Here is a 26222-nt window from a genome sequence, read left to right as displayed (position 1 = left end):
TTGTGTCATTATCTAAAAACAAAGGGAATGCTCATTTCGAAGAGATGAGGTGATTTTATTTGTCCTCACAGAGGGCTACAGGTTTTTCGAAGTCTCTTTCTGAAAGGGTGGTAGAAGCATCGTTTAAGGCAGAGTTGGATACATTTTTGGCAAAGTAATTAGGTAGGCAGGAATGTGGATTGGAGATCACAAACAGACCAGCCATGATCTTATTAAATGGGGAGCTGGTACAAATGGCTGAATGGCTAGGGTGACAAGGTGGCTCAGTGGTTAGCACTGTTGCCTCATAGAGCAGTGACCCAGGTTTGATTCCAGCCTCGGGTGACTGTCTGTGTGGAGTTTGCACGTTCTCCCTGTGACTGCGTCGGTTTCCTCCCACAGTACAAAGTTGTGCAGGCCAGGTGAATTGGCCATGTTAAATTGCCCATAGTGTTAGGTGCATTAGTGGGAGGGAAATGGGTATGGGTGGGTTACTCTTTGGAGCGTTGGTGTGGTCTTGTTGGGCCAAAAGGCCTGTTTCCACACTGTAGGGCATGTAACCTACTTTTGCTCCTTCTTTGCATGTTTGTATCTCACAACTAGTGGATCAGATCAAGGTTCTTCATTGCTGCCTTCTACAGTTGTAAATGGTGGTGGACAATTAAATGATTAACCAGATGAGAAAGCTTTGGGAACATTCCCTCTAATGATGCTGGAGCCCAGGAATCATTCACAAGACAAAGATAAAATATTTGTAACTATGTTCAGGCAGAAGTTTCAAGTAGATGATCCACATAGGAATCCTCTGTGGTCCCCACAGACACCTTCAAATAATCTTCAAATAATTTGATTCACTCCAAGAATAATCTTAAGGTACTAAACACAAAAGTGCGAAGGGTCTTGACAACATTCCGGCAAGTAGCACTGAAAACTAATGCTCCAGAACTAGCTGCATTCCGAGTCAAACTGCTCCAATTCATCTATAATCTGGCATCTACTTGGTCAATGTGGAAAATTGGCTGGTTGTGTGGAGAATTGGCTGGCCAGTTCACAAAAAAAACAGGACAAATCTAACATTGTCAATTATCACACTTTCTATCTCAAAGGCACTTGTGATTGAATACTCTCCAATTGCCAATAAATGTAGTTCCAACAACACTCAAGAAGCTTAACATCATTCAGTTCAGAGCAGCCTGTTTGATCAGCATGCCATTCCCCATCGTAAATATTCATTCCCTCCATAACTGACACATAGTGGAAGCAGATCATATGCACACCTTTCAAATCAGCAGCCTGTAACATTGAAAAGGGCAAGGACAGCATGTTTCAAGGAACACAACTTTAGCAGTTCAATTATTTTGCCATAGCATCACATTCCATATCCAAGATGCACTGCAGCAACTTTCTAAGACTCTTTCAATTGCACATTACAAATCCAGGAACTCCACAAAGAACAAAAAGGAGAGCACATGGATAGGAAGATCACTACTAGGTTTTCCTCAAAGAAACACACACCATCCTGACTTCAATATGTATCACTTTCTCTACTAGCACTGAGTCAAACGCATGCAAACCCTTTCCCAAAGGAACTGAAAAGTACCTGCACCGGATGAACTGTAGTTGTTAAACAAGTGACTCACAAACACCTCTGAGAAAGGGAATAAATGTTGGACCACCCTTCAATGCACATATTCCATTGTCACAATTTACTGGAGTAGCTCTCTGGAAGTCAAGTCCCACTATTCCCAGAATCATCACAAAAGTTAAAGATTCCCTTTCCTATTCAAAGATTGCTGAGATGGTCCTTATGATTCTTATGCCAGCCAGTTGTCTTTCTCTGGATGATTCCACTAGTTCGTAAGAGGCACAAGCTGACCAGGTCACTTAAAGGTCTCTGACTTCTCAGTTAAAAATCACAACTTATAACTACTGCTCAAAAATATGAACTGGTTTTCTTCAGGTTCAAATGCATTTTGACTGCAGAAAACAGTGACAGACAGCTCCTGTTGGTGGAGATGAAAACACTTTTCTCCGTATCTTGTTTCCACCCCCAAGTTGTTCAGTTACCTGAGAACCACACCCAGGTATTTTTTAGCAAGCAAAAGGCTTTTGTCATCAAAAATTGGTTACTAGTCCAAGACCAATCAATGTTTTGTCCTCACCAAGCTGCATTTGTACATAACCCATTGGTTTCAATAGTGTCTACAATGCAAACATCAAATGTAGCTTGTTGAAACAGCTGTTTTAATGATATTTGCCATGACAGTCAGATTATTAGCTTTTCTAAACATGCAGCAATCCTTGAAAACACTGTCTGTAAAACAGTTCTCACTCATTTCAGTCTCAAGATTAAAAAAAAGACAAGAAAACAGTCCTTATACCATGTATGAATACAATACTATCCAAAATAACAAAAGTAAGAATATTTCCATAACTCCAAGGTCTCCAAACATATATACCTGATCCGGATTTTTATCACCAATCCTTCCTCATCACTGACCAATGTTCTAATGCTTCCTACACAACAGCATTGTGGGAAAGTCATCACACAAAAACTGCAGCAGTTCAAATCAAAACCAGGTGATCATCTTCACAGCGCAAAAGTGACTGGACTACAATTTTGCTCTCTGAAGACGATTGCAGTTCAGCCACTTTTGCCCAAATCAAAATGTTTGGGTGCAAAAACGTCTACTAAGGTAATTTATTCATTAATACATTTATTCATCTAGGTTTGAACACACATAAATTCATACATTCAGTCATTCAACTTCACAACAAGAACACAGGATTGACAGAGATACAGATATAAAATTTCATTTACAAGTATTCTTTGCCCTTTCATTCTTATACACAGATTATTTTTGTTATGTGGAATAGCAAGTCACAAAGGAATTAAGAAAGTAAAAATACACTTTACTATAGTAACAAGAACTCAGAAGTTAATGTGGGATTAATTATAGGAATACAAAGTGTAAATTAATATGCCACAAAATTATCTGTCTGTAGTTCATGAACTTGGTTTTAAATACTGGTATCTGTTACTCATTTCAGCAGATTCGTTTATCTCTCAAATCATTCTGTTTGCCCTTTTTATGGAAGGTACATATTTAATGAACAAATAAACAACCTCTATAATAAAGAACAGTGTCCATTTACATTTTGGACACGTATATGTGAAGATGGAGGTGATGTGAGGGGGAGGATGCAATTAACAAGCTTGCATGAATACAGCATGAATCATGTCCTGCTTGCACCTGGGGTAGGACAAAAAGCTGGTTGGAGGAAGCAGGATTTTAAGTCATGGAATATCACCATCAGGAATCTAGGAGAAACGTATAGGATTGCAGAACTCCCTCAGTACTGCACTGGATTATCAACCTGTGCTCAAGTCTGGGGAGGGAATTTAAACAAACAACTTTCTGAATTGGGCAAAAGGGCTACCATCCAAGTCACTCCTGCTCAGGAGATTCCATTAAAACTGTAAATACAGAGATCATGCTGTCTCCTTTCCTACCCTGATCTGTTGAAATCGACTTTTTCTCCTGTGATCAATACTGTGCAGAATTTGCATGTACTAAGGTGAAAACCTCAGAGTTTTAAATGATTTTATCAAATATCTGGACTTTGGAATATTTATGAGGATACCCAACAGCCTGCAGAAAATGCCTAAATGCACTTACACGTTGTGGGCTTGTGGCGCAATGGTAGTGCGTCTGACTCCAGCTCAGAAGGTGGCATGTTCAAGTCCCATCAGGCCCATTGTGCTTAATTGAAGCTCAATTTCTGGAGTAGCACGGTGGCTCAATGGTTAGCATTGCTGCCTCACAGCACCAGGGACCTGAGTTCAATCCCTACCTCAGGTGACTGTGTGGAGTTTACACATTCTCCCTGTGTCTGTGTGGGTTTCCTCCCACAATCCAAAGATGTGCAGGTTAGGTGAATTGCCCATAGGTTAGGTATGTTTAGCCAGGGGTATATAGGGTAGGGGAATGGGTCTGGGTGGGTTACTCTTGGTAGGGTTGGGCCAAAGGGCCTGTTTCTTTATTGTAGGGAATCTAATCTAATCTCAAACCCAGACACTAAAACAAAAGCTGGCGAGAACACAACATAACTATTGCCAATCAATTTGGGCTCCCTACCCCATTTGACTTAGGAGGCTAATACACTGGCTAAAGATTCTTTGTGACAGAGTTTATTAAGAGAAATAAAATACCTGTCAGATAACTGTCCAGAAATAAAGGAACCAGTCAGCACTCCCAAGAAGAATACTGACATAGCAAATGGTGCTTTCCAGTCATCGTTGCACACCAAGTTCCACTGAAATGAAAAACAAAATGAAAAATGTCATTTGTGTGGTTTAGGGAAAATTACAGACAAGCTATCTTACAGCATTGGCTACACAAAAACAGGGTAAGAGGAAAAGCTCCATAAGCTCACCAAAACAATATCAGTACAGGCCTACAGCACTGTATGCACCATATAATGACAGAAAGATGTTGCTCTGAGAACTTTGATGACTCATAGTAATTATAACATTGTAAAACATTTCAAGATGTTTCATGGAATAATATGAAACCAATATAACACTCAGATACTTTTACTCTTTCAATGGATGTGGATGTCACTGGCAAAGTTAACAATTGCTACCCATCTCAATGGTCCTGGAGAAGTTTATGAGGAGTAATCTTGATCCACAATGTGCACCAGATGCAGCTACCCCATAGTGCTGTTAGAATGGCAGTTTCAGGACTGTTGATCCAGCAACTGTGAAAGTGGCATAGTTCCAAGTGAAATGGACATACAAACATTTGACCCATCAAACTGTGTTAGCTGAACAAGATCAAGACTGATTTGCTTGTGTTTTGAATTCCACATCTATCCCAACAGTCTTTGATTCCCTTGCTTGACAAGAAACTTTCTATGTCTAGCTTAAAAATATTCATGACTTCCACCTCCACTAGCGTCTGGTGTAGTGGAGTCCAAAGTTAGATGGCTTTTCAGGAGAGATGAAATTTTCCTCATTTTTGGCTACATTTAATTTTTAAATAATGACCACTAGTTCTTGATTCAACCACAAGAAAATATATCCTTTCCATTTTGGTGTGACATGAGTCAGATGGGAATAATGCACTGGAAATCAACCCTCTACTATTTCATGATCATCACAGATGTAAAAATGATCAATTTAATCACTAGGATGGTTCATGTCTGACTGGACCATTATCAAAGTTAAATATTCCACACATGTTTTAATTAATAAATGATAAAGCAAGAACACCTATTTATTAGCACAAATTTAACCTTTAAAATGCGGCAAAATAGAACTTTTGTTATTAATATGCAAACAATATCGTTGGTGGCAAATATAGCTAGAAAAGGAACCTAGTGTGTGGAACAAGACTCCAAATTACATTGGGAAATGAGGTGACTTACTGACAGTTCTTTGGCTTTTGGCAATTATATCACATGGTTGTTGACCACAGCAATCCTCAATTTGGTAAATGGTCAGTTAATGGTCATAGTTTGAGTGTGAAGTGTTACTTTCTGCAGAGGTTTTGGCTTTTATTTACTTTCTGTCCACAGAGTCAGAGAGAAAGATTGCTTGCAGGTTTTTGAAAGCTCATATCTAACAGCACCTCCAATCCAACGCAAACTCTACTGAAAACTAACACAAAAACTGTTGCTAGGAGTAAAGACCATATATATTGAAATGGGAAATCAGCTGTTTTTAAAATGAAGGTTTGCTGCACTGCTTAAAAGCAAGCAACCCTCATAAGTACAGTTTACACTGCTACTTATTCAAATCACTGGTGGAAGTCTGGTTATAGATAAGCCAGAACCAAGGGGCTGTGAAAGAATGGCACTTCAGCTGGCAACACTAGGTGACTGGTCTGTGAACTAGTGACCAGTTATTGTTGACAAAGGTCTCTTGCTTGCCAATAACTGTGATTATCTCACTGGTAGCAGAACAGCTTGATCGTGTGAATGCTTGACAAAGAAGCTAATGGACTTCAGGAAGGAAAGGAGCTGTAAGTTTTTGCCTTGTAGTACAAAAAAGCTCCAGGTGATTATTGGCTAGCACTTGTGTGAATGATTGTCTCTTGCCTTTTATCAGCCGATGCCTGATGCTACCCACATCCTGGTTTCAGGGGCACATCTTTTTCTATATTGCATGAATGGCGAATGGTGCTGAACATTGCACAAACAACCACCATCTCATATCGGAACATATGATGGAGGGAAGGCATTTGATGAAGTAACTGAAGATAGTCTTCATAGGGTACTACACTAATGGTAGTGATTAATAGGTAAAAATTACCACAGGTGATTTGGTGGTGAAAAAAAGCCATCATGGCCACAGAAAGGAAGGTTGTCGTGGAGTGTTTGTCAGTATTGGTAGAAGTCAGAAACAGAAAATGGAGTTTTCTACAGATCCCCCCCATTAGCAACAGGGACATGGAAGAGCAGATTGGGAGACAGATTCTGGAGAGGTTCAGAAGTAACAGGGCTGTTGTCAAGGGTGACTTTAACATCCCTAACATTGTTTGGAACCTCCTCAGTTCAAATAGCTTGGATAGAGTAGTTTTTATCAGGTGTGTCCAGGAAGGGTTCCTGACTCAATATGTAGATAGATCAACTAGACAGAGGCCATATTGGATTTGGTTGATGTTAAGAAGAATGATATGCTGAAAGTTTTAGAAATCATAAGGATAGATACGCCCTCAGGGCCAAAGGGGATATACCCTAGGTTATGACAGGAAGCAAGGGAAGAGATTGCTGCGCATCTAGCAATGATCTTTGTGCCCTCATTGTCCACTGGAGTACTGCCAAATGATTGGAGGGTGGCAAATGTTATTCCCTTGTTCAGGAAAAGGAATAGGGATAATCCTGGGAATTACAGACCAGTCAGTCTCACGTCTGTGGTGGGTAAAGTATTGAGGAGGATTCTGAAAGACAGGGTTTATGATTACTGGAAAATCATAGTTTGATTAGAGATAGTCAGCATGGCTTAGTGAGGGGCAGGTCATGCCTCACACACCTTATTGAATTACTTAAGGATGTGACAAAATACATGGATGAAGGTCAAGCAGTAGATATGGTGTACATGAATTTTAGCAAGTCATTTGATAAGGTTCTCATGGTAGGGTCATTCAGAAAGTAAGGAGTGTGGGATACTGGGAAATTTGGCTGTCTAGATACAGAATTGGCTGGCCCACAGAAGACAGAGGGTGGTGACAGATGTAAAGTATTCAGCCTGGAGCTCGGTGATCAGTGGTGCTCCTCAGGGATCAGTTCTGGGGCCTCTGCTCTTTGTGATTTCTTTAAATGACTTGGATGAAGAAGCAGAAGGGTGGGTAAGTTTGTCGATGACATGAAAGTTAGTGGTGTGGTAGATAATGTGGAGGGCTGTTGTAGGTTGCAACGAAATGTTGACAGGATGCAGAACTGGGCTGATAAGTGGCAGGATGCATTCAACCTGGAAAAGTGTGAAGTGATTCACTTTGAAAGGTCGAATTTGAATGCAGAATACTGGGTTGAACGCAGGATTCTTGGCAATGTGGAGGAACAGAGGGATCTTGGAATCCACGTCCATTGATCCCTCAAAGTTGCCACCCAAGTTGACAGGGTTGTCAAGAAGACGTTTCATTAGCAGAGGAATTGAGGTTAAGAGCCACAAGGTTACGTTGCAGCTCTATAGAGCTCTGGTTAGAATAGTGTGTTCAGTTCTGGTCCCCCCATTATAGGAAGTATGTGGAAGCATTCGAGAGGGTGCAGAGGAGATTTACCAGGATGCTGCCTGGACTGGAGGGCATGCCTTATGAAGAAAGGTTGAGCGAGCTAGGGCTTTTCTCATTGGAGCGAAGAAGGATGAGAGGTGACTTGATAGAGATATACAAGATGGTGAGTGGCATAGATTCAGTAGATAGCCAGAGACTTTGTCCCATTGCCATCACAAGGGGGCATAATTTTAAGGAAGAAGGTTTAGGGGATATGTCAAAGGTAGGTTCTTTACACAGAGAGTGGAATGCACTGTCAGCAGTGGTAATAGTGTCAGATACATTAGAGACATTTAAACAACTCTCGGATAGATACATGGAAGATTGAAGTGTATGTAGGTTAGTCTGATCTTAGAGTAGGATAAAAAGTCAGCACAACATCGAGGGCCGAAGGGCCTGTACTGTTCTCAGGTCTATGTTGTATGTTTTGTGTGTGATAGCATTTCCGGGGATATTAAAAAAAAAGTCCTGATGCACTTGAGGGCTCTTGTGGTGCAGTACTGGTGTGCGTACCTCTGAGTCAGGTGACCTAGGTTCAAATCCCATTTACGCCAGCGGTGTATAATAACAGGTCTGCACAGTTCAGTGAAGAAAAATATCTTTAAATGCCATTTAAAAACTGAACTGAGCAAATTGTATATTATTAAACGCTTTCCCTAATAATTTATAATAAAACAGAGGAACTCATTCATTCATGGTTATTATCATTGAGTATGTTACTATTGTGAAAGTGCCATTTGATAGCAGTTGATGACACTTTCCATTCTTTGCTTACAATCAAGAGGGTACTGACGTAGTGGTTATTGCGTAGATTTGGCCTGCCTTTTGTGAATTGGACATACTGTTAAATGAATGCCAGTATTACAGCTATGCTGCATAAGTGGTATTGGGACAAAAGACCAAAAGCTTGGTCAAAATATTAGGCTGTAACGAGTGTCCTACAGGGAAAAATTCCAGAGAGATACAGAGGTTTAGCAAGGAGATTCCAGACCTCAGGGCCAAGGATTTTTAAAGTATAGCTATCATTCATGGATAGATTAGCATCATCGAGAGGACAGTCAGGGAAGTTTGAAGGGTCAAAGTGAAAGAGATTACAGTCTGTTCTGATATAATGAGGTAGCCTTGTTCCCATGCAATTCCACATTATAAGAAAATCATGTAACAGCAGCACCATTTAAACCAATGGGACCAGAATTGCATTATAGCCAATACTGTACATGTGAGGAAAGTTTGCATTCTACAAATGATGATTTAAATTTTTCAATCATGTTACAGCCAACAACGTTGAAGAAACACACATTATAGCAGAACCGACTGTGTCATTGAGAAGGTGTATAAGGTATGAGCAAGCAGGGAAACGGTTTGGGTTGCATGGCAAAGGCTCAGCTAGCATGACGTTGACCAGTTAAGAACTTGCAGTAAACAATGAGGTGCTGGAGGAAGGGGAGTGGGTTAATGAGGTAAAAAGTATCCATTGTGTAATGCCAGTTAACAAGGTTAAGAACATCCATTGAATAATGCCAGATGGGTAAATCTTTACTGTTGATGCTTGCTGATTTTAATGATCACCCAATCAATATAGTTGCCTTACTTGGATGCTGCTCCCTGTAGATGACTATATAATTCCTTAGGAATCTGCTGTTCAAGACAATACCGTGAACTCATGTCTCTGTGCAATGGGATAATCATTCTCTCCCTCCAGGGCCCGGAATAAAGATGAAGAAGTTAAAGCCACACTGTGTCTCTGAGTGTTTGCTTCGACTGCTACAGGGACAGGGAAACACAACAACATCATAACCAAATGCCCTTTTTGTATACTTTTGTGTATTGCTGAAAGCAATAGCATGAAAATAAGATACAGGTGATCACATAAAGGGATTTGAAAACATGAAGCTTTAGCCTAAACAAGTGCCAATGTTAGTGAGCACAAGGATAATGGATCATTGAGTTTTAGGCAGCAGGTATTTGATTTGAATTGAGTTTATGGACTAGGTGAGGGTGGTCAAGGGAGCATTAAGATACTTAAGTCGATAGGTTACAAAGTCATGGATGGGAGTTTAATCGGCAGATGATTTGAGGCTGGGCTGGAGTTTGTTGACATTACAGAGGTAGAAATAGACAGCTTTGGTTATGACACATCTCACTCTAAAAATCTGAGTACACAATCTAGTTGATGTTTCAATGTAGTACTGAGAGGGATAATTCATTTTGTACAGTTCAAATTAATATATTCTGATGCACTATTTGAAGAAAAGCAGAATAGTGTTCATGCCAACATTGCTGAAATATTTTAAGGTTATTCATCTCATTGGTATTTATGGGATATTACTGCCACATTTTCCATTTTACATGTTTAATGTTCCATTGAACATAACAGTTTTTATGTTTAAAAAATACTTAATTAGGTGCGAAGTACTTTTGGTATTACTAAGGGTGTGTAAAATAAATTCCGGCTAATTATATGCACAGACAATATACAATTTTGCACTTTCATGAAATTTCCCAAATATATTTCCCTGAATAAAACACTTGACAACATATCAAGTACGAAAAGTGATTTTTTGTTCACACATTCCAAAATAGAAAGAAATACTGGCATAATAATGCATTAATAGATCCAGTGATATTCAGAAAATCTTAATCCATAGATCATCTATATTTTCATCTGCTGAAAAAGGGCAATGGGGCAATTATACAAAAAGGGCAGTTCAGGCAGTGAGGAAGGTTAGAGCTCAAAGGAGTCATCAAATAAAAGGCAAGGGGAGTGAAAATAGTTTTAGAAAAGAATCAATGTTGGTCCAATGTACTAGTGCTAACAGTACAATAAAGATCAACTCTGACTGAAAGTTATAGCATGAAAACTAGATACAGGCACAAGAAGAAAAAAGTGAATGACAGGAGTGAATGATCTGAAGTGTTGAACTCAGTCCGGAAGGCGTAAAATGCTTACTCATTAAGCAAGGTGCTGTTTCTCCAAATTACACTGGGCTTCACTGGAACACTGCAGCAGGCTTAGGCCAGAAATATGAACACGAGACAGAGATAGTGTATTAGAATGGCAAGGGAGTGAAAGATTGGAGACATGCTTGTGGATGGAGGGTAGGTATCCCTCAAAGACATTGCCCAATCGGCCTTTGACCTTTCCATTGCAGAGGAGACCGCAAGTGCAGTAGCCTTTATGAACATGAGGTATAGACCGTACAGTCCATCAAGTCTGCTCCATCATTCAATGGCTGCTCTGATTTTCTTCCACTGCACTCTCCTGCCTTTTCCCCCATAACTCATGACTCCCTTACTGATTAAATGTCAATCTATCTCAGCCCTGAATATACTCAATAACCCACCCTCATCAGCCCTCTCTGGTAAAGAATTCCACAAATTCATTACCCTCCGAGAAAAGATGTTCCTCATCTTTGTCTTGAATGTGTGACCCCTTGTTTTGAAATTATGCCCTTTCTTCCTCGACTCTCCCTCAAGGAGAAACAAACTTGATGCAACTGCTCTGTCATGTCCTCCCAGAATCTTGTATGTTTTAGTAAGGTGGCCTCTCATTCTTTTTTATTCCACTGAGTACTCAATCTCTCCTCGTAAGATAGTGCATCCATTTCTGGGATCAGCTGAGTGAGCCTTCTTTGGACTACGTCCAATGCCAGTATAATGTTTCCTTTGATAAGGGGCCCAAAACTCTTCACAGTATTCCAGCTGCCATCTGCAACCTGACTGTAGAATATTGTCTTTCTTCATCCAGGTAATTTAAGTATATTGCAAATAACCATGCCTCTTGCGCTGATCACTACATTACACCACAGATTGCTATCTGGAAAATGCCCCTTAGAGGAGTACAAGCAAGTTGCTACTTCATCTAGGAGAATGGTTTTGGACCTCAGGTATAAAAGAAAGAGAAGGTAAAAGGCAAGTATTACACTGCAACACTCCCTACTTTAAATTGGAGTACAACAGATCTCCAGGTAGAATGACAGTTGGTTAAGCAGCATTCAGAATTGTGGCTTTTAGAACTTGTTGTGCCCAATGAAGATAAACAAACCTTAATTGCTTTATTATCAATTAGGAACAAAGAATTAATAGAATTTTCAATTCTGAATTAACAAGCAAGAGGGCTAAAGGTTCCCCAAATGGTCTGAACACATCAGAATTGATTAAACCTGGCTTCATGGAATTTAGACAGAAACTTATCAAATCCGTGGATCATTTTGTGAACAGATGCAGTGAAAAGGGCTTATTTGTGTGATTTTCCAGATGGGGAGCTGGGAAAAAGGTCTAACAAAAGATTGGGTTGGTGAATACATCTACCCCTGTGACTGCATCTGTCTCTAATGATGCTCTCCAGAGGATTTGCAAGACTAACTCCAATCTCAGGCATTTAAAAGCTACTGAAGGACGGAAGTAGACACAGGAATGACATAGCTTACAGGTCCCCGGAACAAAAACACCCAAAGCAAGACATGTCAAAGGTGTGGCCTTCTGCGTGCAATGCCCAGCTTCCAATCAATTATGCAATGCATGTGAAAAGAAAGGCTAGTGGCAGAGGAAGTGAACAAGAACAAAGGTTGACTTAGTTGCAAAGGGCCACACAGTGACTCAACAGACTGCACACAATCAGTACATTTGAACTACAATAAAGACCATCTGGTATCCTGCAAGGAGAGTATATTCGAACTGATCAAAAAAATAGAATCTGTAAATGTACATGCATCAAGAAAGACTGTGTGGTAAACATGTTTCATATTGATGTTTTCCACATGATTGACAATGTTAACACAGCATCTGAACTGTTCGCAAAAGCTCAAGCTATCTGTCATCAGAAAACTGGTGTCTATTTGTTATTGGCTAAGATTGACATAGGGACAAATTATCAATATACTATCCCTGTGAATTCTACAAAAAAAGGATCTAAATACATGGGAAGGTATGACAAAGCTTATGAATGTAAAACTTCCAGTAAACAATCTTTCACCTTTTTCAAATATGCAATCAATTGTGCTGGCATACACGTACAATCAATCAGCCTAGTAATCACAGCATTGTCAACACTGCTGGATCAGTCAAGCAGATATACCAGTATACCGTAACCTTAGAGTCACAATCCCGTTAGAAACTTTGCCAATCACTTCGATTAATGATTCAACATTGACAATCAAAAATGTTTTAACAACATGGACAGTTTAAAGAAAGCTACAACATTGTATTTTAACAGGAGAACACAAGTCTTCTTTTCATTAATCCATCATTTTAGTGCAGAGTCTACTTAAATGACAAATTGATGTTTGAGCTGGAGAAGATGGGGTATGAAAGAATCAGTAAAAGAAATGTGCAGGAGTACGGAAACTAGTGTACCTTGTTAAGATATGTAGAGTATGTCTTGATCCATGATGCCTGGTTTGAAAAACAAACTTAGAAAAAACTCATATCAAAAAAGGTATAGTTGAGATTTGCAGGATTGACATTCTTCTTGAGGTTTGATGCCAAAACCTGGTTACAGGTCAGTAAATGTTGTATACAAGTTGCAGTACTGGAGTTCACTATATTCTGTACTCCATTCAGATGATACAGTTTTCAATAACTCTCCACCAGATTATGCATCGGCTGGAAGTTATCGCGAGCTCACATGAAATGCATTAAATCCATTATACTAAGACTGGTTTCAACAATCAAAAATATCACATCTGTGTGTCAAAGATTAACTTTCTCAGTTCTTGTTTCTCCAGTGCGAGCCTAGTAAAACAGAGGACATAAAAGCCATGCCAATTCCTCAAGACAAAGATAATCTTCAAAGACGTCTTGGGCTCTTTAATTTCTTGTTACCACACAATTTCCATTTTTGTTCAAAGGTTTTCATCGCTTTCAGAAGGGAATTATTGAAAGAGGACTTGGCTTTCCTTCGGCAGGAGAAACACAAGTGACTCTTTGAAGCACTGGACCAGTCAGCAAAATTGTAATTTTATAACTCCAAGGAGACAAGCCCTGGAGATAGATGTCACTGAATCTGAATCTTTGCAACCTGATGCACTTCATCACTGACATACACCAGACAAGAAGCCTTGCAAGACTGTCAGCTTGCTGGTTGGGTTTCAGTGGTGACATTGAAGTACTTGTTCAGAACTGTGAAGCATGTCAAGAGAAAGCATATATTTACTACAAAGAACCATTGATACCACTTGATATACATGCAGATCCTTGGTTCAAGATCACTTCCATGGACATAAGAAAGGTTGTCTACGATAATATCACCATTGTTGACTACTTTACAAATTATGCCATTATTTGTCAAGTCCACAGTTAGTCATGCACGCTCAAAGCTCCATTTTCCATTTATTCGGCTCCTATAGCGAGATTATTTCAAAAGTATTGGTATGCCATTCTAGGATTTGTGAAAAACAAAGTATTGGCCACGCTACTTCACTTCCATACTATCCCATGCCTAATAGCCTAGCTGAATGCATGATATGCAGTTAAAAATATAATCCTCAAATTCAGACATTGCAATGCACAGATCTTGCTTGCTATGTGATGTGTCAGAGTAATACTTCTGAGTGGAATCATTCCATCATCAGCAGAGCTCATGTTTAGCAGATCCATGCATTCCAATTTATCAACTCATACCCAAAATACTCCTTAAAGCTTGAATGCAGCATGAAAAATTGAAAAAGAGGATGACAAAGTGCATGACAACAAACATGCAGTCAGAAATGCCAAAACTACACATGGGACAACACATCTACTTTCAGGATCCCACAGAAAATACCTGGCAACCAGCTGAGAACTGAGATCTTTTTTAGGTCCATAAATATGATGGTCCAATGATTAGACAGAACCAAGGACAAACCAGACCTGTTCTAGTGTCCAAACCATCTCCTAATCCTGTTCCATCACGCACTTCTTCTGCATGAGAAAAAAATTGAAGAACAGTCATATAGGACTTGAAGCATTAACCTAATTTCTCTTTCTACAGATGCTGTTAGAACCATTGAGCTTTTCCAGCAAATGTTTTTATTCCTACTCTGGTCCAATAATTTTTCTCTTCTCTTCAACCAATACCACTCCCTTTGCCTTTCATTCCATGACACCTTTGATCTCTAACTTCTACCATCTTTTCTATGACCTTCCCTTTTGTTCACTCATCCTCCCATCTTTTACAACAGCTCAGAATCTAAGCATTGCAAAAAGAGACACAGAAGCTTTTCATTTTGCATTCATCAGGACTAGGACACAAGAAGCCAACATGAAAGAAAAAGACCAACTTATACAGCAGGAGAATTTGGCCAATTACGAACAATCAGAACCCTCTTTCCATGCAGTATGAATTGCTATTCCATTTCTAGGTTTGGTTTCTTTCATCCTTATTTTAGTGAGTGCAAGAAAACTTAAAAAAACACTCATATCAAAAAAGGTATAGTTGAGATTTATAGGATTGACATTCTTCTTGAGATTTGATGCCAAAACCTGGTTACAGGTCAGTAAATGTTGTATACAAGTTGCAGTACAGGGGTTCACTATATTCTGTACTCCATTCAGATGATACAGTTTTCAATAACTCTCCACCAGATTATGCATCAGCTGGAAGTTATCGCGAGCTCACATGAAATGCATTACATCCATTATACTAAGACTGGTTTCAACAATCAAAAATATCACATCTGTGTGTCAAAGATTAACTTTCTCAGTTCTTGTTTCTCCAGTGCGAGCCTAGTAAAACAGAGGACATAAAAGCCATGCCAATTCCTCAAGACAAAGATAATCTTCAAAGACGTCTTGGGCTCTTTAATTTCTTGTTACCACACAATTTCCATTTTTGAGTTTGTGCCACTTATTCATAATGTTTAAGTTCTGTTTTACCAAACAGATCTTGGTGTAATATCAATCATTAAAACTAGAAACATTAGCTCTGTTCATCATGCTTCCGGCCTAATGAGATTCTATGGGTTTTTTCTGTTTCTATTTTAGACCTTCAGCATCCACAGTATCTTAATTTTGTATGTTATACCTGCTCCAGTGTGACAAACTCATTTTTTTTAAATAAAGATTCATCATGGACCCTTATTTTTACATTTTATATTTCCATTAATGAAACCTGAGATTCCATTTGCAAATCAGTTGATTTCTCAGTCTCTCCTGCCAACTTCAAATGATTTCTGCATATATACTCTTAACATTCTCTATTTATGCCCTCTCCACACCCCTCCTTAAATGTATACTGCTTATTCTGTTTTAGCTATGCATTGTTTCTGAGACCAGCATTTATTGCCCATTCCCAAGTGTCCTGAAATGAGCAGCCTTTAGTCCATGTGCTGTGTTACGAAGATGTGGGTGTGTACCTTTAAGAAAGTTATTAGCTCATAGAATAGAACTACCTGACAGCGCCAAGTGTTCTAAAAAAAAGTAACATTTGGTCGAACAACTCGATTAGCTGGTTGCCTGGAGACAAAAACAAATTCAAATTCGACCAGTCAGTTTAAATTATACCCTAAAATACCAACCTCCAATCAAGTTTGAATTGAATATATTGATAATCTTAAAAGCCAATAACACAATCTGATGATATGGGGATATAAGACCAGGGAAAATTAAACAGTTGGGAAGAGAACTGCCAAGCCACCAACATGTAAAGGCTGCCCAAAAAATAGCTCTCTTAAAGGTACCTTTATCAATCAGTAACCTATGAAGCAGAATCCGCAAGAAGAAGGAAAAAAAGACAGGACTACAGAGAAGAACCAAAGGCTGCCTGGTTTTGTGATAAGAGGTTTTGGATGTAAGTTTGCTCGCTGAGCTTGAAGGTTCATTTCCAGACATTTCATCACCCTACTAGGTAATATCTTTAGTGGGCCTCAGGCGAAGCACTGCTGAAAATTCCTGCTTTCTATTTATATGTTTATGTTTCTTTGGGTTGGTGATGTCATTTCCTGTGGTGAAGTCACTTCCTCTTCCTTTTCTCAGGGGGTGGTAGATGGGGTCTAACTTGATGTGTTTGTTGATAGAGTTCCGGTTGGAATGCCATGCCTCTCAGAATTCTTGTGCGTGTCTTTGTTTGGCTTGTCCTAGGATGGATGTGTTGTCCTTACATACACGAATGAGGAAAGACACCATTTCGATCATTTAATTATTCTCTGTTATACTTTAAGAAATAAAGTTGTTAATTTTTACTTTAAATAGTTTTAGGCCTCTCGGGTTTACACAGATTACGGCATGGGATAACTTTTTTCTGTATTGCTGGTTTAAATTAAGCAGGAGGGTTTACTCCATGTCGTAACATTTGTAAAAGCACAAAATGTTTGAAGGGATGCATCTTCAGGATTTTGATCCTGCAATGGTGAAATGACATGTAGGCCAGGGCATTCCTGATGCTAGGAGAAAGTGAGGACTGCAGATGCTGGAGATCAGAGTTGAAAAGTGTGGCGCTGGAAAAGCACCGCAGGTCAGGCAGCACCCGAGAAGCAGGAGAGTCAACGTTTTGGGCATAAGTTCTTCATCAGGAATGTGGGGGGTTGGAGGGGGAACGGGGGCTGAGAGATAAACAGGAGAGTGTGTTTGGAAGTGGGGATGGGAGGAAGGTAGCTGGGAAGGCAATAGGTATGTGCAGGTGGGTGTGATAGTGATAGGTCAAAGGGGAGGGTGGAGCAGATAGGTGGGAAGGAAGATGGACAGGTAAGATAGTTCAAGATGGTGAGGCCAAGTTGGAGGGTTGGATTTGGGATGAGGTGGGGTTAGGGGATTTTAGGAAACTAGCAAAAATTTATGATGATGGTGTGTGGTTGAAGGGCCTGAAGGCGGAAGGTGAGGCATTCTTCCTCCAGGTGTTGAGTGGCTAGGATTTGGCGGAGGAGGAGGCCCAGGACATGCATGTCCTTGGCAGAGTGGGAGGAGGTGTTGAAGTGGTCGGCCACAGGGCAGTGCGGTTGTTTGATGCACGTGCCCCAGAGATGTTCTCTGAAGTGTTCCATGAGTTGGCGTCCTGTCTCCCTGATATGGAGGAGACCATATTAAGAGCAATGGACACAGTAGATAAGTTGTTTGGATGTTGGATGTGCAGGAAGATTCTGCTGGATCTGAAAAGATCCTTTGGGGCCTTGGATGGAGGTGACAGGGGATATGTGGGCCCAGGTTTTACACCTCTGGCAGTGGAATGGGAAAGTGCCAGGAGTGAAGGGTGGATTGGTGGGGAGTGTGGACCTAACGAGGGAGTCATGGAGAGAATGGTTTCTGTGGAATGAAGATAGAGGTGGGGAGGGAACTACATCTCTGCTGGTGGTGTCTGATTGTAGCTGGTGGAAATTCCAGAGGATAATGTGCTGTATCTGGAGATTGTGTGCTGTATCTGGGGTGGAGGTGAGGATTAGGGGGTTCTAGCCTTGTTGTGGTTGGAAGGGTGGCGTGCAGGAAATGCATTAGAGGGCATTGTTGATCATGTGAGAGGGAAAGTTGAAGTCCTAGAAAGAGTAGGCCATCTGGGATGTCATGGAACTGAAATTGCTCACCTTGGGAGCAGATACAGGGGGGCGGAGGAATTGGGAGTAAGGGATCACATTTTTACTGGGGGTGGGGGCTGTTGAGAGGACGTGTAGTCCAGGCAGCCATGGGAGGGGGTGGGTTTGAAATAGATGTCCTTGTTACGTTAGTTGCCAGAGATGGAGACGGAGATGTCCAGCAAGGAGAGGGAGGTGTCCAAGATGGTCCAGGTGAACTTAAGGTCAGGGTGGAAGGTGTTAGTGAAGCTGATGAACTGTTCAATCTTCTAGTGGGAGCATGAGGTGGCACCAATACAGTCATCAATGTAGCAGATGAAAAGTGGGGGATGGTGCCGGCGTAATTGCGGAAGATGGACTGTTCCATGTATCCTACAATGAGACAGGCATAGCTGGGGCCATGCATGTGCCCATGGCTATCCCTTTGGTCTGAAGGAAGTGGGAAAATTCAAAGGAGAAATTGTTGAAGGTGAGGACCAGTTTCCGCCAGTCAGATGAGTGTGTCGATGGAGGGGTACTGTTTGGGTTGGTAGGTAAAGAAAGAAACGGAGGGCTTGGTGACCTTCATCATGGCAGATGGACGTGTACAGGGACTGGATGTCCATGGTGAAGATGAGGCTTTGGGGGCTGGGAAATGAAAGTCATGGTGGTGGTGGAGGGCGTGGGTGGGGTCCTGAATGTATGTGGGGATTTCTTGGACCAAGGGGGACATGATGGTGTCAAGACATGACGAGATAATTTTGGTGCAGCAGGAGCAGGCGGAGGTGATAGGTTGACTGGGGCAATCGGGCTTGTGGATTTTGAGTAAGAGGTAGAACCAGGCGGTGCAGGGTTCCGGGAATATAAGATATAATTTCCTCCCCACCCCTTTCTGCGTTTGCAGAGACCATTCCCTCTGTGACTTGCTCGTTACGTCCACACCCCACACCAACCCACCCTTCACTCCCAGCACCTTCCTTTGCCGCTGCAAGAGGTGTAAACCGTGCACCCACACCTACCCCCTCACCTCCATCCAAGGCACCAGTGGATCTTTTCACACCCAGCAGAGATTTTCCTGCACATCCAAACACCTCATCTATTGTGTCCATAGCTCTAGATGTGGTCTCCTCTACATCGGGAAGACAGGACATCAACTTGTAGAATATTTTAGGGAACATCTCCAGGGCACACGCACCCAACAACCCCACTGCCCTGTGGCCGACCATTTCAACTCCCCATCCCACTCCGTCAAGGACATCCTCCACTGTCATAGCTAAGCCATCCGATGACTGGAGGAAGAATACCTCATCTTCCGCCTTGGGACCACACAGCATCAAAATCGACTTCACTGGTTTCCTAGTCACCCCTCCACCCACCTCATTCCAGATCCAACCCTCCAACTTGACAATGCGCTCTTGAAATGTCCTCCCTGTCCATTTTCCTTCCAACCTATCTGCTCCACCCTCCCCTCTGACCTATCATTATCACCCCCTCCTGCATCTACCTATTGCCTTCCCAGCAACCTTCCCCCCAACCACCCCACTACCCTCCTGTTTCTCTCTCAGCACCCTTAGCCCACCCCCTACAATACTGATATGTCGACACTCCTGCTCCTTGGATGCTGCCTGACTTGCTGTGCTTTTCCAGCCACACATTTTTCAACTATGACATTTCAGAGGCATATAAGAATCAACTACGTTGCATTTTAGCATTACTGAGAGCTTAGATCTGCACCAGTCAAATCAGGGAAGCATGGTAGATTTCTTTTGCTAAAACAACATCAGAGAAGCTGATGGGTTTTTTTTCCAGCAATCCAGTGTTCTCCTGCAATCCAACAGCTTCGTGATTCTCATTTCTGCGCTACGCTTTTAATTATAAATATTAACAATTAATCAAATTGAAAATGCTAGTCTAGTCCTATGGGTTACTATTCCAGTAACATAATCACCATGATACCATTCCTGTTTGGCTTGTATTGCCTTTCTTAATTCTAAAGAATGTATCACTTTGCATTTCTCTACATCAATTTCATCTGCCTCATGTCTACCCATTCCAACAGCTTTTCTCGCAAACACCACTCCATACCCTAATTGTATCATTTGCAAACATTGAAATTATACTCTTCATATCCACATCCATGACATTATTATGAATCATTAAAGCGATTGTTCTTTCATTGATCCCTAGAGAAATCCACTATATATCTTCATCCAGGCCAAATAATGGCTGTTCACCAATATAATTGTTCTTTTCTTCTTGTCCTTTAGCCAATTTATATCCATGCCACATTTATTTAATGGGCTTCAATTCTGCAGTGTAGCCTATTAAATGGAAAATATTTAAGAGAAATAGAAAGAACATATTGTCAAATTTAAATTTGAAAACCTGGTACATCATTCACTGAATGTATCATTGAAACATTATTTTTTTTAAAAAAACACAATCATCATGGGATGTGAGCTTTTTCGGCTGGGCCAGTATTATCCATTCCTAAGTGTCCTTGAGAAGATGGTGCTGAGCTGCCTTCTTGACCGCTCCAATCAATTTAATGTAGGCAGTCACAAAAAGCTATTAGTGAGGGAGTTTCAAGGTTTTGACGCAGCAACACTGAAGGAAAGACTTCCACGTTAGGACGGCGAGTGGTTTGGAGGGGAAACTTTCAGGTGGTGGTGTTGTTCCCATATATTTGCTGTCCTTGGCATTCTCACTGATAATGGTTGTGGTTTAGAATGTGCTGTGTAAGCAGCATTAGTGAATTTACGCAGTGCATCTTGTAGATAGTACATACTGCTGCTACTGAACATCAGCAGTGGACTGAGTGGGTCCTTGTGAATGTGATGCCAATCAAGTGGGCTGCTTTGCCTAGATGGTGTTAAGCTTCTTGAATATTATTGAAATTTCATTCATCCAGGGAAGTATTCCATTGCACTCCTGACTTGCTCCTTGTCGATGCACGGGCTTTGAGGAGTCAGGAGTGAGTTACGCACCTGCAGGATTGCTAGACTTTGACCGGCTCTTTAGCTAATGTGTTCATATTGCGAGTACAGTTTCCTTTCTGGGCAATGGCAACCTCCATAATGCTGATAGTGGGCATGCAAATATTTGTCCCACTATCTAGTCATGCAGTGTTTGTGTGATTGGGCTATTAATTCAACATTCTAGACTATTATTGCAAAAGAAAAACGGAATTCAAATCCCAAAATGAAGTTTGAACATTTCAACAGAGGTTTTTGAAAAATTTGGAAAGGAGATGTAAAGCTAGTATCGTTAAAATGGATTGTGAAACTGCTAGTATTTTAAAAAGCCCATCTGCATTAGTCATATTTATTAGGGAAGGAATGCTGTTGGCCTCATCCAGTTTGCTCTGTGTAACTCCAGACCATTGTCATCTGCATTCCGACAATGCCTCAGCAGCTATTCAACTGTGTTGCTCAGATTGACAGGCGGTTGGAAGAACACAGCAAGCCAGGTAGCAGCAGGAGGTGTAGAAGATTCAGGTGTTACTCTTCTTCAGGACTAAGGAAGTTGTAAGGGGAGCTGCAGATAAAGTGGATAGGAGGGGCAGGGTGTTTACAGTATTTTGATATCAGCATCTACAGTATTTTTGTCTCCAACAAAATGTTGCTTCGACCAGCAGCTGTTTAGAAAAGTCCACCATCTTCTCAGGTCAATTAGAGGTTGGGAATAAATATAGCCTTGCCAGTGACGTGCAAGTCCTATGAGTAGTTTTTATTTAAATGAAGACATTTCTTTATCACTGGACTAAAGAAACAAATCAGTCAATTTTCTGGATACTGGTTGCTGTTTCGTGAAATCAGTCAGAACATGTTTGCTAATCACTGTGAGAACAGGCTGGTCTCTGATCTTTACCCAACAGTCTACTTGTCAAGAATCAGTGTCTCATTCCAAATCTGAAGAATGCCTTATTGGATGATAATTTTCAGGTCATGTCAAACTCGGAGCTTGATTTTAATTTACTGAAGCACTAGTGATTTCAGAATCTCTTGGAAATTTCGAGTGAACATCATCTCTCAGTAAGACATGGTTGTTTAACTGCAGCTAGAATATATAAACTGTTGGTGTATAACTCTCCCTGTGAAATTCTAACTCTCTTCTAAAGCCATCTCCCCATACATACAAACACTGACAATAAGCCATGGTGGAGGAGTGAAAAAACAGAAGGCAGTTCCATGACTGTGTCCAAAGGGCTCACTGAGATGATCCTTGAGCTTGTCAGAATTGGCTATTCTTCAACCTATTCTTCTCTCCTGGTAATTTCCACTTCTTTGCATGAGGCAGAGTGACTGGTTCACAAGTTATCAAGTTGTTGACTTGTCAGTTAAAAGCAACATTTTAAAGCAAGTGATGGGAGAAAATAACTTGACTTCCTCGCTCACTGCTTGAACAAGGCAGCAGGGTGAACATTATTTCAATGAAATTCAGTCCCTCCCTTTTAGAAAGCGCAGCAATGCCTTTCACGGTCGTTGGATTTAAAAGCATTCCTTTCCCATTTTAGTCCACAAATCAAAAGTCAGAAAAATAAAATTCTTTACAATGCACAGATCCCACCCAAGGACTGCATTCCCCATAGTACTCCAACCGACTTCAATGAATAGCCTCCAGGCGTGACTGATCAGATCCCTGCTGCTCTCTTTGTTGGTCAGTGATGAATAATATGATATTCCCCAATTGGCCTGCAGTGAACCTACAGGACTGACCATTGACTATTCCCTGGACTGTAGTTGGGCATATCTCCAGACTATACCTGAACCGAATGGACAGCTAATTGTGTCAATTGCTCCAGGACTGTGTGTATGCAGCTGATGATATCTGGATTACTGAAAGCACTCATTACCCCCTCCCTTTGACTGAAGTATGGACTAGCTCCCACCCACACCCAACATGGTCAGTTATTTGCATAAACATGCAGAGAGCTTGGTATGCAGGCAGTTGGAACATGCTGCAGATGTTAGATGAAATCTTAGCATGCCATGCAGAATCCCAGACAGATCCTTACTGACAGTGAGCCTGTTTGGCTGCAGAGAAAAGCACCTCATTGCAGTGCCACCAATATCCTTTAGCTCTGGCTGAAGCACCAGCATGGCAACAGGCATGGATGCTGTGAGCATGCAGGTAGGCACAAAGCGAGTGAGTTCGAAGACAGCAAGTGAGCACCCCCATGGCTCAGCCTGGCCCAATCTGTGTGCCAGTCCCTGGGTAAAAAAAAATGACCATGCAGCAGTCTTTCAATATTCAAGGCCAATGAACACTGCAGTGCAGCACTGTACTTCCCAAGTAACTTGCCGATGTGTTGATCAGGTGCCATGAGGATCATGACAAGTTGGCAAATGTAGGATGCCAATACCCACTAATGAGGGCTGGTTCTGGCTGGCCAGTATGGGTCACACCCTGAGGTGCTGAGCAACATGGAGACTATTCACAGCCAATGGTTAGTCAAAGTCACCGGGTACCCAATCTGACTTCCACGTCAAGGCTTCTTGATATCGAGCTTATTGGGACATATTTGCTGAGGTAGGATGCTAAATATTAATGAATCAGTTATTTAACAAGCTGTAATGCCCTTCAGTCAGCAACTCACTATGGCTTAGTGAGAAATTTGCCTCCGCCATCTAGCAGATTCGCAAGAGATGCAAGGAGTTTCTTCTGGCATCCCTCACCAGGCCCCCTTTCACTTTAAATCTCACCATAGCCAACACTGTTCAGGTCCCGAGCAATGTTTCAAGCAAATAGGCACACAAAAAATGTACCGTACCAGTTTCCCACCTTCCTAGTCATCCTGCCTGTGAAAGTGAAGTTGTACTTATTGCCACCACGCGATAGATCTTGTTATCGAAGAACAAAAGATATTGTACCGTGAAGTATCCTCGAGCCCTAATCACTAGGTGGGCCAAAGACAAAGCAAACACAGAAAGAGAAGTGATGACGATAAATTACCTCCAAACAACTCTTCCCTAGTATTGGGTACTGGTACGAATGGCAAACACAAAAACTTACAGAAAAGATCATCTGGGAAAATACCACTCCGATATCAATAAAACATGTTGCCTCAACATTCTTTTTCCAATCCTACCACCCATGTGTTTTTTTTTGGATTCAGGCATTTGAAGAAACCTCTCGAAAATCCCCTGATGCCATGAGTTCCCCAGCCGCGTCCCCCTGGGCAGCTCATTCGCCACCATCATTGCTCCCAGCATCTGCCAGTTCAATCTGAATCGTTACTCAGGCATTCATTCCCTTTGCTAAATTTGAGACAAACGTGAGCTGCCTGTTGACGTGATGCCTGAAAAACGTTAATGGAATTAAACGTAAAAAAAAACCGGAGGAGCGAGCTGAATCCATTAAAAAAAAGAAACGATTTAAAATTCAAATCAAACACAAAACCAGGAGCTAAACGTTTAAATCTGGCCCTTAGTTACATAGCATAAAGAATTGCAGTTATCGGGTCACGATTTTTGATCGAGATGCGTCTGCCATTTGGTTTATTAAGACACAAGTGTCTCAGTTTCCTTTAAAAAATTGTCCTCAACTCCCGCTGCTCTGAGCACTACAAACTACCCCCAGTCTAACCCTGTGGTTGCTCCAGCCGCTTACCTCGCTGACGATGGTGGAGATGTACTGCTCCTTACTGTACACCCATCCATCCAAACAGGGCTCCTGTCCCACCTCAGAAATATTGACGGAATCTGGGTCAGGGAATATCTCCGAGAGGTTCCTGATCACATCCAACCGGTACCGTCTACATTTGCTGTACTGGAGTTTGTCCTTGTCTTGTTCCAGAGGGATCGTGCGGTTCATCCACGCTTCACTCAGGTTGAGGTTCCCGGGAATTAAACAGCGGTGTTCAGGAATATCCCCGACAAAAACTATGGACATTCCGCAGAAACCATTGGGGAAGACACTGATGCTCAAAAGGAAGAAGATAATTTTCTGAAAGGGTCCCCATTCTCCGAGAAAAGCGGTGATTTCATCGTAATCCCGCATGTTAGTGACAGTGGGAGAACGGGCAGTAACTCTCTTCCGTTAAGCTGCAGCAACTTGTCGTCAGGAGGCAGACCGGAACTACAGACTTGAATAATTTAAAACTCCGCTTTAAACTCAATCGCCTCCACTATAAATACTGCACCATGCTCACAACGGTTAACTCCTCCCAATCCTACTGAATTCTTAAAGGGGTTCTTTCAGTGAATTGCTCATCTGCCAGCCATTGAAGTATTTCTTGCTCTTCCCACGATTTCTATTGTCGCCCCAAATATTTTTTGTTAACAAAGATTACAATTTCTGTTTACAAGCTGCAAGGCATTTTCAGAAGAAGTAGGCATTGAATTTGCTCTGCTGTTCAATAAGATCATTCTGATCTGTTTCAGTTTCCAAGTCCATATTTTCACCTACTATTGATGATGTTCATTGCCTCCCAGAGATAAAACAACAGGAAAACAGTGTGGAAACAGGCCTTTCAGCCCAACCAGTCCACACCAACCCTCCAAAGAGAAACTCAACCAGACCCACTTCCCTCTGACTAATGCAATTTAGCATGACCAACTCACCTGACCTGCACATCTTTGGCCTGTGGGAGGAGACTCCACACAGCCAGTTGCCCAAGGCTAGAATCGAACCTGGGCCCCTAATAAAGGAGCCTTCCACATCCATCAAAGTTTTACCTGCACATCCACCAATATTATTTATTGTATCCATTGCTCCCGATGCGGTCTCCTCTACATTGGGGAAACTGGGCGCCTCCTAGCAGAGCGCTTTAGGGAACATTTCCGGGACACCCGCACCAATCAACCACACCGTCCCGTGGCCCAATTTCAACTCCCCCTCCCACTCTGCCGAGGACATGGAGGTCCTGGACCTCCTTCACCGCCGCTCCCTCACCACCAGACGGCTGGAGGAAGAACGCCTCATCTTCCGCCTTGGAACACTTCAACCCCAGGGCATCAATGTGGACTTCAACAGTTTCCTCATTTCCCCTTCCCCTACCTCACCC

At 41.6% G+C, this 26222-nt stretch overlaps 1 protein-coding gene across 2 annotated transcripts in view; it reads right to left on the bottom strand.

Moving 5' to 3' along the window:
- LOC140492000 (organic cation/carnitine transporter 2-like) overlaps positions 1–25307 on the bottom strand; it is a 126221-nt gene extending 100914 nt beyond the window's left edge. For both annotated transcript variants that reach the window (XR_011963463.1, XM_072590577.1), the window contains exons 1-2: positions 24827–25307; positions 4193–4296 (exon numbers count right to left, since the gene is read on the bottom strand). Coding sequence is in view for 1 of the 2 variants with exons in the window: in XM_072590577.1 (XP_072446678.1) it covers positions 4193–4296; positions 24827–25216 (494 nt within the window). In the remaining variant the exon portion in view is untranslated. The remainder of the gene's footprint in view (positions 1–4192; positions 4297–24826) is intronic.
- Between the last annotated feature and the right edge of the window lie 915 nt (positions 25308–26222).

The sequence above is a fragment of the Chiloscyllium punctatum genome, chromosome 20 (genome assembly GCF_047496795.1).
Source record: "Chiloscyllium punctatum isolate Juve2018m chromosome 20, sChiPun1.3, whole genome shotgun sequence".
Lineage (NCBI taxonomy): Eukaryota > Metazoa > Chordata > Chondrichthyes > Orectolobiformes > Hemiscylliidae > Chiloscyllium > Chiloscyllium punctatum.
Note: the sequence above shows the minus strand (reverse complement) of the source record. Positions and strands in the feature narration are given on the sequence as shown.